Source organism: Rhinolophus ferrumequinum, chromosome 21 (assembly GCF_004115265.2).
Source record: "Rhinolophus ferrumequinum isolate MPI-CBG mRhiFer1 chromosome 21, mRhiFer1_v1.p, whole genome shotgun sequence".
Taxonomy (NCBI): Eukaryota; Metazoa; Chordata; class Mammalia; order Chiroptera; family Rhinolophidae; genus Rhinolophus; species Rhinolophus ferrumequinum.
In genome coordinates, this window is record NC_046304.1 from 36,469,780 (window position 1) to 36,480,419 (window position 10,640).

General features: G+C 53.3%; 1 protein-coding gene across 5 annotated transcripts; it reads right to left on the reverse strand.

Annotated features, from left to right (window-relative positions):
- Nucleotides 1-394: 394 nt before the first annotated feature.
- Nucleotides 395-7,106, reverse strand: ORMDL3 (ORMDL sphingolipid biosynthesis regulator 3). Of its 5 annotated transcripts, none has more exons than XM_033090921.1 (5): nucleotides 6,950-7,074; nucleotides 6,418-6,657; nucleotides 3,313-3,507; nucleotides 2,435-2,586; nucleotides 395-2,043 (listed from the first exon to the last, which is right to left on the reverse strand). In XM_033090921.1, the coding sequence occupies exons 3-5, from the start codon at nucleotides 3,484-3,486 to the stop codon at nucleotides 1,908-1,910; spliced, it is 462 nt and encodes a 153-aa protein (XP_032946812.1). In that variant the 5' UTR covers nucleotides 3,487-3,507; nucleotides 6,418-6,657; nucleotides 6,950-7,074; the 3' UTR covers nucleotides 395-1,907. The 5 variants fall into 5 exon arrangements, with proteins under 5 accessions (XP_032946812.1, XP_032946808.1, XP_032946807.1 ...); XM_033090917.1 differs by having other exon boundaries at nucleotides 3,313-3,512; XM_033090916.1 differs by lacking the exon at nucleotides 6,418-6,657 and having other exon boundaries at nucleotides 3,313-3,512; nucleotides 6,950-7,106.
- Nucleotides 7,107-10,640: the final 3,534 nt, after the last annotated feature.

Sequence of the window (10,640 nt, forward strand, 5' to 3'; positions counted from 1 at the left end):
AAGGGAGCACCGGGGGAGGAGAAATCAGAATGGGGAAAGGCACTCAGAAGAAAGGACAGGTACCCCTCGGGACTCTGGCTTCATTTATGAAGCCATTGCTGGACTGACCCACTCCCTGGCCATGGCACAAGCCATCTCTCTGCCAGCCCAGCCTGGCTCGGCCAGCCTGGGGAACCGAGGGGGAAATTCTGTCAGAGGAACAGCCAGGTAGTCTCAGCCTGAGGCGGCTTCCAGTTCTCTCCCAGCCCTTTGCTCCGCTGAGGACGGTAGGAAGAGCAGCAGCCCCGGGCCCCTCCCACTATCCAGGGAGAGGGGCCAACTGACCCTCCCACGTTGCCCACACCCCTGCCCCCTTCCCCAGAGCCCTCCCGGAAGCAGAGGCCGGACTCAGGGGGAAACAGGAACACATTGTCCTTTATTTGCGTTTCTCAGAATCCTGTACAAAGGGAGTAAAAATCCTATTCACACTTTGCTTAGAAAGATTTTGAGGTGAAAGTTCCCTATAATACATGGAGTGGGGGCTTGGGGGACGAGGAGGCAGGAAACAGTCAATGACCTCCCTCGGGATCCTGGGAAGGGGCACAGGCACCCACACGTTTCAGAAGAAACACAGACCCGAGTCAGCTTGGGGAGGGGCAGGGTGGCTCCTCTCCAGCCCAGCTCAGGCTCCTGCCCCACCTCTTTGCTCCTCACGTGAGGAGACAGTGCCTGCAGGCCACTCCTTGCACCTTCCACTGCCCTGCACAAAAAGGGACCATGCACGACTGTAGCCCCCTCGACCCATTTTGGGGTGGCCTCAATAGCCCCACCGGTGCATGCCACACGAGAGGCCCTGCCCCAGCGCGTCTGCACAAGGAGGCCGAGGCAAAGGGCTGTGGAAGGGCCCACCATTCATCATTTCTATCCCGGTTTCCCCACGCCCCTCACACCACGGCAGAAGTCAGGGTCACACTGGACCTGTGCTTACGATGACTCACGGGCCTCTTCCACACATCTCCACCGCCTGACACCAATCCAGGAGCGTGGAACCCACAGCAGCCTCCCTTATTACCACCGCCATGCTGTGGGTAAATGAACTCTCGAAGCCTGCCCCCATCCTTGACCACTTTCCACAGGATGAGGTTGGGTCTAGCTTCTGTTCCCACCCTTCCTCCCTCCCTCCATCACACCAATCTCTGCTACTGTGTGACCCCCCCCCCCTTCTAAGTCTCAATTCATCATCCCCACCCCTTCTCCCACCCCCTCCCTGTCTCCACCAGGGCAGGATGGCAGCAGCCCTGGCCCCACCTCCGGGACCAGGCCATCCCCACCCAGCCCCATCATCCCTTTCCTTACCCTCCCCACTCCCACCCACTACCCAGGGTGGGTTGTAGGGGAGCTGCCAGAAGCGTGAGGCTTTGATTAGACGGTTCTCTTCCCAGAGGGATGAGGCACCATCACGCGCTGGCTGTCACACATACAAGCACGCACTGAGGGTCATCCGAAAGACCAGAACTCAAGTGAAACAATCTAGAAACTGTACCGTCCCCTCACAGGGGTTAAAGTGCTTTAGCGGTCTGAGGAGGAGCAAGTGCACAGGGGGCTGCCCTGGCCTCTTGTCCCAACCTCAAAGGTCTGTGTTTAGCCCGGGAGCCCAGCCCATTCTGTGACCATCCCCACGGAGTCTTTATCCAAAAGGCAAAAGGAAAAGATCAAAACAATCAGAAGGGTCAGAGCTGGGGGCAGGGGGGCATCCCAACCCCACTACAAGCTACTTCAAGTCGGCTACTGAGGGAAGTGGTGGGGAGCTAGGGCCCAGAGGCTCAACCCCCTTCTCTGGCACTACCAGAGGCTCCTTCTGTCTTCAGCATCCCAGCACAGGCGTCTACCCCTTTCCTGCCATCTGGACAGGAAGAGGGGCTGCACCCTCAGTACTTATTGATTCCAAAAATCCGGACTCCATGGAGCTGGGGCAGCTTGGGGATGAGCACGCTCATCAAGGACACAGTGTTGAGGATGAAATGGATCTGGTCGTACTTGGTGTAGAAGCTGGTGAGGAAGTACCTGGGGGGAAAGTTGGGGAGAGGTGTCAGACTCTGCCTGGAAGACCCCTTCCTCCCGCAAATTTCTGACAGGGCAGAAGTCATGGGAAAGGCCCCCAGAACAGAAGGAGGGGGGCAAGATCTCCCAGGCTAACGAAGCTTCTCCCAACCTAGTCGCTTTGCTTTGCCCCAGGCCTGTGGGTCTATCTCACTGGCAGGAAGGAAACCCCAACTGAGGAAAGACAGGGCCAGGGAGGTACAAGGCCTGAGCCCGGCATGATCAGGGATACTCCAACTTCCCTTCCTCTGCTCATTCCTATGCCAAGAATCAAGAGGTTCAGGCCTGGTGGGGCCCTAGGGTCCCCCAGACCTTGGGCTGCCTGCTAGCATCCTCCTCTACCCAAGGCACTCACAGCACGATGGGTGTGATGGTCAAGAATTTCCGCGATGCTGTGAACTGCACCCCGTAGTCCATCTGCTCCCAGTGGGTTAGCAACCTCGCCTTGCCCTGGTCTGGGGTCTCAAAGGGTGTCCCCTTCACCGTATGGAGGAAGATGTACATGCCCTGGAGGGAGGGGCCTTCATTAGAGGACACAAAAGGCAAAAGGCCCTCCAGCTCAGCTCCGCCAGTCTAGTCCCAGGAGTGGGCTCCGGGTGATCGGGAGCCTCCCTCTGCTGGGCAGGGGCACGCGGCTGGAGGTCAGGATGAGGCAACTGGGAGCCTGGCAGAAGAGTAAGAGAAGCCACTGGGTGAGAGGGCAGGCCTGGCACGAGGAGAGGCACGGGGCAGAAGTCAGCGCAGCACTGTGCTCCAGCCCCATGGCAGCCTCCCCATGCCAGCTGGGAGGCAGCAGGCTGATGGGAGAGCACTAGACCCCTGCTCGCCCACCAAAAAAGAACAACATAGCAAACGAGTGTCAGGGAGCACAAAGGGTAAGAGTCAAAGATGATCTGACATCCTAAGCTGGGGGAGGGGCATTTCTGCACCCGGCGAGGCGCCTGGGTCCTGGGGCCTCTCTGGGACCCTTAGTTCAGCTCTCAACGGCCCATCTTCCAGGTCCACAAGCTACCCCATCCTGGAGAGGGGGACAAACCTGCAGATTGTATTTCTCTTATTGGAGTCACAGGGCTGGAACTCAGAAGGGGGAGTGGGGCAGAGATGAGAGCTGGGTCTGGGCTCTGGTGACAGATGTCACCCTGACTTCTTGCCCACGGGTAGGGGCTCCTCCTCGGCCCCGCCAAAGAGCAGCCCACAGGGTCGGGTCGGGGAGGGCAGCAGGCAGGCCCTCACCATGTTGTGGATGAGGTTGGTGAGGGTCCAGACGACAGGGACGCTGACGAAGGGGATGCTGAGCAGCACGACATGCAGGAGCCCGATGGCCAGCACGTAGGAGAGCCAGATGCCTCGGCTGTTCATCACCCGTGTGTTGGGGTTCACCTCGCTGTGCGCCGTGCCCACATTCATCCTGCTGCCCCTCTCCTGCCACTGTTCTGCAAACAAGCAGCACAGGTGAGACAGGTCACACCACTTTCCCTGCCCCCTCACGCTCTCACACCCTGCGGGAGGGAGGCTCTGCTCTCCCCAAGAACTCCAGGCAGTTCTCCTGTTTTGGTTCAAACAACAGGAGGCCAGAGAAAGTCCACTGACTTAATGTTATTCATTTCCCAATGCTGGGTTGGAATCAACACCAGGCTGGCCCGTACATCATCCAATCAGGACAGTCCCCTCCTAGGCAGGCTGCCTGGTGAACAGGTCATCAAGAAGCCTCCCGCCCCACAGCAAAGAAACCACTGCCCCTCCCTCAATCCCATCCTCTAGAGCAGGGGTGTCCAGACTTTTTTCAACGGTTTTCACCAAGGGCCATATGCAGTAACATACACAAACAGCCGGGCCACTCACTCGAGGTGAAACACATATTGCCTCACCTGGTTTATTTAAGTAAACAAAATGTATTTTTGGAATTTGCTGCGGGCCAATTAACAATGGATAGCGAGCCGCAGTTGGCCTGTGGGCCGCAGTTTGGACACCCCTGCTCTAGAGCATTCTCACGAGGGCCCTCTTCCCACAAAGCCCAGGAGAGAGGAGAAGAGGCCTGTCCCCTAAGAATCACTCAGCATAACCCCTACTGGACTGTCTCACTAAGGGCCTAATATGGAATATCTCCTACCTCTACCCCACCTTCCCCATCAAAAGGAGTAAAAGGAGGTGGGGCCTGCAAGGACAGCAGCGGCTGAGCTATTTGGGGAGGTCACTGCTTCTACCCTCTCATCCAATTCTCTAGTCCTGGATCTCCCCCAACCCTGATCCAGGAGAACTGACAGGGTAGAAAGAGGGAGGTAGAGAAAAAACAACAGATTAGGGACCTTTGCCCAGACCTGGAAGCCTCCTTCTTGGTGACACAAAACAACCCATCCAGATGTTTAATCCATTTGGCAGCCATTCAGGCGAACCCTCGTGATGCTACCCACTCTGCTGCGAAACCACCAGGGCCCTTTTCACTACCAGAGGAGAGGTGAGGACAGAGAACACGGCCAACATCTACAGCTCCCATGGTAGCTGGCACCCACACCAACATCCCCCTCCCAAGGACACAAAACCACACCTGCAGCCTCTCTCCTGCTCCTTTTCCTCTCTGCCCCAGCCATGCTCACCTCCGCCTCTGTTCCCTGTTTCCAGGTGTTAAGTAGCACCATGCCTTCCTTCCCTTGCCCAGCAGCAAGGCAGAAGCATGCAGCAGGAAGAACGAGCACTGCCCTTTATGCCCAGGAAACAATGCAACCCAGTTGCATTCTGGATGTAGGTAAGGAGGGGAATGAGCAGCCCCTTGTCCAGAGTGTGGCTGTCCCCAGATCCCTGAGGGCCCTGTGACCAGCAGGAGGTGGGAACAGATGGTGCCTTTGTACTGGCTCATCTCCTGAGCTAAGGGAATGTCCTGCCTGACCCTAAGGTCATCACCATGGTAACAGTCCCATCTCTCCTGGGGATGCAGGAAGGGGTCCCAGATGGGGGTATCCCGGAAGTGCCCAGAAGACCACCTCCATCACCTTGCTGCCACGAACCCCTAAGACTCAGCTGCTATCTATCTCTGGCTAGGATCACAGCCAAGCCTGCGTAGGCGCCAGACGTCTCAAGGATCAGCTCCTTACTTCCAGGATAATGGGAACAACTTTCCTCTTTTCAGACAGCTCCATGCTTTGAGGCCTCAGGGGACATGTGACGCACAACACACCTTCCCAATATGCAAACATATGTGAGATGACCCGGGGTGCATGCTAGAAGCATGCTCCCGGGCTCATCAGCTCAGCCCATTAGGCTGGATAATTGGGCCCCACAGAAACCCAGGGAAGAAACCCAGGAGTACCTTCCCAGGGGTTTGGGGCTTCAGCTACCAACGCAGCTCCTGGGACTCCTACTACACAAAAACCTCCATCTAGTGGGGGAGGGGAGGGCTGGCTAGGAAGTGAGGGCTCTGAAGGACTTATTACTGACTAAGGGAAGAAACAATTCCCCAGGTCTCACCAGAAGTTGCTGCCCCTCTCCACTTCTCCCTAACCTAGACTTACAGGGTAGAGGAGTAGAGAGAGCCCTCTAGTCCTCCCTGGTATTTTGTCCAGAAGTGCCAGATCCCAGATCATCGTACGCTTCATTCTGGCTCAAACAGGGCATCCAATGAAGCCTGAGCAGTCTAGGAGGGGCCTAGACCTAACTGACATGCTGGGGAACTTCTTCCTGAAGCCTGCACACTCACTGACTTCCCTGAGAGCAGAAATCCCAGGAGACACCCCTCCTCCAAAAGACAAATGAGATCAATAAATGAAGAAAAAGACTGGCAGCCAGGAAGCACTTTTGAGACTTTTGTGTGACTAGGATACACGTCACTTCCATTAGTAAGATAACCAACTGCCCCTCGCCCAGAAAGGGAGAAATGGGGAGAAGAAGCTGGTGGAGCTAGAACAAGTCTACAGCGGCTGAGGCTGCAAAGTTCTGAGGCCATAGCTGGCAGGTGGCTGTCCGTGCCAGTCCCTGATGTGGTTTCATAACCTGCCTCAAACTAGAGCCTGCAGCAACTGTTCTGTTTAACCACTTTCTTGCTGGTAGCTTTCCTACTCCTTTCCTCCCTTCCCCCTGGCTCCACACACCAATACCCCTGCCCAGCCTGTCTGTCAGACACCTAAGCCAAGGCCACAATGCGTCCCAGGGCAGCTGCCAGGTGAGCGATTCCCATTCTCTCCCCCAAGTAAAGGCAGCCCTTTAAGCAGCAAACCTTTTGCCTTCTGGATGAGGAGCACAAGACGCCCAAGCCTGCAACTGGACCCCACTGGGAGTACCTGGCAGCACGCCACCAGCCATTTTCATTCTGCCCACCCACCAACCCCCAGGGCCACAGGAGCTCACCTCTCAGCTCTGGCCCTGCCTCCTGGACTCGGGAGGGCGGTGGAAATGAAGTACTGGGGCGAACCCCCACTACCCCGGGAGGTGAAGCGAAGAGGCGGAGTCCTCACTACTGCTGGGGTTTTCTGAGTGCGACCTTAAGCCGAAGGGAGGCCTCCGGCTCCGCTCCCCAGCCTCCGACCTCGCGTTCACAGCCTGGCCGGGTCCGGAGCCCCACCCCCACCTCCACGCGTTCACACAGCCCTGGAAGCGGCCAAATCTTCATCGTCGAAGCCAAGCCACTCCCGGCCCCTCACCCACAGCGGCAGTCCGAGCGCTCCCCCCACCACACGCCCCACCCTCGGCTTCCCGCCCCGACTTTCCCTTTTGGGCATCCCTTCGGCTCATGCACACCACCCCCCACCTCCGCTCACCCTGCCCGGGTCCCCTCTGGGCCGGGGCGCCTCCCTAGCAGCCCCCACCTCCTTTCCCGCCCCGCCTCTAGCCCCAGGAGCCTCCCGGTTCGGCCACCCTGAGGCCGCCCGTCCCGACTCACCGTGTGGGGCCGGAGGTCGAGGGCCCGAGAGGGCCCGAGAGGGGTGCCCGGGGGCGGCGGCCGCTGCTGCTAAGGCAGCTGTAACAACCAGCGGAGGCAGCCACCCCGCTGGCAGCTCCGGCCGAATCAGCGTCCCGCGCCGGCCTCCGAGACGTCACCGCCCAGCGCTGGCCTCCCCGATGCCTTCTGGGAATTGTAGTTTCTCTATCAGCTCGCGTACCCGCCCGCCCGATGCCTCCTGGGACTGGTAGTTCTAGTTCATCACCAACCTCGCTAGGCCTTTTCGAAGTTTCAATAGGACGCGATACTAAGATCAGATGGTATTGGTTGCGTAATAACTGCTTTTGCGTCTGCACGCTTGAAGTGCTGTGTACACTTGTCCCGTTTTGCAGATAGGGAAAATCAAAGAGTTTAAAGTAATTTGCCGAGGTCCCTGCTGACTCCCAACCTGGACCAGAAGCCAGAATTTGACTTCCTTAGGTCAGAGTTTTTCAATTACATCTTGCCACCTTCGCTCTAGCCCCAAATTGGTTCCTCCAGAAACGGACTGGCCCAGCCCTTTGCCCTGCTGGGCCCTCCTGGAAGCGGGCTTTTCACAACATTGGTTGGAATGAGAGTCTGGAGGGCAAAGAAGGCAGCCTGTGGGCAGCATTTGTCCAGAGCCTGTCTATGCCTCAGTTCCACCTAACCCAGGGTGGCCTGGGCCAGTCCACAGCCTTGGCCTCCCCACGTTAAATGTCAGAAGAGGGCATGTGTCTTGGGAAGGTTCCCTGATGAATAATAAGGACCCTGAATTCCAGTCCCAGGTCAGCTTGTGTGGCTTTGGGTGGGAGGCTCCACCTCTCTGGTCTGTAGTTTTCATGTCTGCATGCTCCAGAGGCAAGGGCAGATTTTAACTGACATGTAGACTTATCAGGCATTCCTTTACCAGCAGTGTGACATTGGGCAAATAACTTGTCTTAATCTCCAATTCTACACTTTTGAAACCCTACCTTCAAGGTTGTGGAAATTCAAAAGAATGTATGTAAAGCACCTGTTGCATTGTAGGAAGCTATTTCTGTAGGAGGTTGAACTAAATGGCTCTTGAGGTCTCCTGGGTCACTCCCACTCTCCATGTCACCAAAAGGGCCTTGTTTGAGTAGTTTCCACTGGCCCTACCCAGCTTCTTTCTAAGTCCACTCTGTGCATGGCAGGGCTGGAATAGCAGGATCAGATGATGTCATGACATTCCAACCTGACTGGCAGTAAAAACACACTGAAATGAATGTGAGGGGACAGAAAGGAGAAGGCTGGCCCAGGGAACCAGGGGAGTACTTCTTTCAGACCTCACCCACCCCTCCCCAGAGGGCTGGCAGGAAACAGATGTCAAGAAGCTGGAGTGGAGACCAGCAACTAGTGGGCACCAAGCAGGTAGATATTTGAACCACTCAGAGCAGGAGAACAGACAGCTTCTCAATTATTTCCAGAGCCAGTGGCCTAAGAGTGCTCATCCCAAGACCGAAATAATCGCCCCAGAGTCTGAAAAAGTTCTGCCATGTGTTCTACAGAAGTTTCTACTGCTTCGTGGAGGCTCCTTTCCTTATAGTCAGCCTTCTGAAGACATAAGCAAACAATTGAGTGTTGTCCTTCCCTCAGAAACCTCCTCAACATGGAAGCAAAAAAAAAAAAAAAAGATGTTTCTATTTTTTTCCAAAGTGAGCCTACTTGAGTCCTTTGACTTCTCTCTGGGATTCTTCCATTCTCTATCAAGCTGATGGAGCTGTCTGGATCTTTCCCAGTTTTCTCACATCTCTGTGAAGTTCACTGACCCAGACTGGTTCCTCATTTCAAATAAGGTTCTGACTAATGCATAGTCTAACTGAAAGATTACTGGACATGCCGTGCCCTATTAATAACTCCTGTTATCAAGGTTCTTTTCACAGTGGGAATGAACGGAGTTCTGACTCACTCTAGGTTTGTGGTAAACTGTGGATCACTTTCTGCTTAATTTAGCCTGAGTCCCTGGCATCATCCTTCTCCTTCTCTAGCCATTTGCCCTCATAATTACTATGTCTTCACCAAACATCCTTCAGCCATGAATAGGCCTAAGTACTGTTCCGAATGAGCGACAGCACTCTTATGTGGTGCTGGGAAATGAACAACCCCTTGAACAAACAATTGATAATATGTGCCAAGAGGCTGAAAAACCATTCAGGCTTCAGAGCCATGATTACGTTTCTGGTAGCATATTCTAAGGAAGTACATCCCACGTACTATGTGTGAGGATGTTCATTCCAAGATTATTTATGCTAGTGGAAAATTGAAAGCAACCTAAATGCCCAAGAAAAATACCATGGTGTATCCATTGGATGGAATAGTATGAAGCCATATAGTAAATGGTTGTGAAAACTATGTGGCAGTGTGGGAAAATGTTTGCTAGGTGATATGAAAAGATCAGGGGGTAAAAAATAGCATGAGCATTGCCTAGGGCTACAGCCAGCAAAATCTAGAAAAAGGAAGACTAGGACAAACATCCAATTCCCTTAATAAATAAATTAGAAGAAAAAAAGGAGAGAGAGACTTGCAGATTAAAACGAATTAAGCAAGATATCAACCAAACACCATATTTGGATCCTGATTCAAGCAAACCAACTTTTCTAAAGAAAGACATTATTAAATTTTCAGGGAAATTTGAATACTGACTAATCAAATGGATGATATTAAGGAATTATAATTTTTAAGGCATGATATGGTATTGTGATGACTTTTGAAATAAAAAAATCCTGATCTTTTGGAGATATATACTAAAATATATGTGGATGAAATTATATGATAACTGAATTTGCTTCAAAATAATCTGGGCTAGGGACGTGGGGGAATAAAATAAACAAGATGGGCCATGAGGTGATGGTTATTGAAACTGGGAGATAGAAACATGAGGTTCCTTCTATTATTTTCCCTACTTTTTTATGTTTCAAATTATCCATAATAAGTTTTTATAAACCTGCATATGCATTAACAACTATGATTTTAGAAAAACAGAGCAACACTGATACTATCCTGGCACCAGACTGCCAGGGTTCAACTCCCAGTTCCTGTAGTTACCAGCTGTGTGGCTTTAGGCAAGTCACTGAACCTCTCTGTGCTTCAGTTACCTTATTTCCAAATGGAGATGGTGATGATCATGAGATGGCCCACCTCATGCTGTTGTGAAGATGAAATGGGTTAATAAATGTGAATCACTTAGAACAATTCCTGGCACATAGTAACTGCTCTGTGTGTGTTGCCTTTTATTAACCCATTTCATATTTGAATGATATTTGGGCATCTACTTTACTAGGCTGTGGAAATCCAACAAGATGAAAACAGATCTTTTGTTAGGATGGAGGGGTTTGGAGTGATCTTGTTCATTCTCCAGTTTCAAACTTTATGTCATGTGAGATTATTAGTTTTAAATTTTTTATGAAATGTGTTTGTGTTTTAAGAACGGAATGAGCCACTTTCGCAGGCTCTCCCTGCGCTCTGCGAGTGTCTTAGTCCACGGAGGTAGCCCTATTCTCCAGCCTTGGGGTGTTTCCATCTGGCGAGTGGTGTGGCCTCTGCTTGCCATAGATACACTCATGTGGGCAGAGATAGCAAACATGGGTGGAGGACAAACTGGGAACACATTTCAGAGGTGATGGCAGTGGTGGGAAGTGAGGAGGTGGGTTGT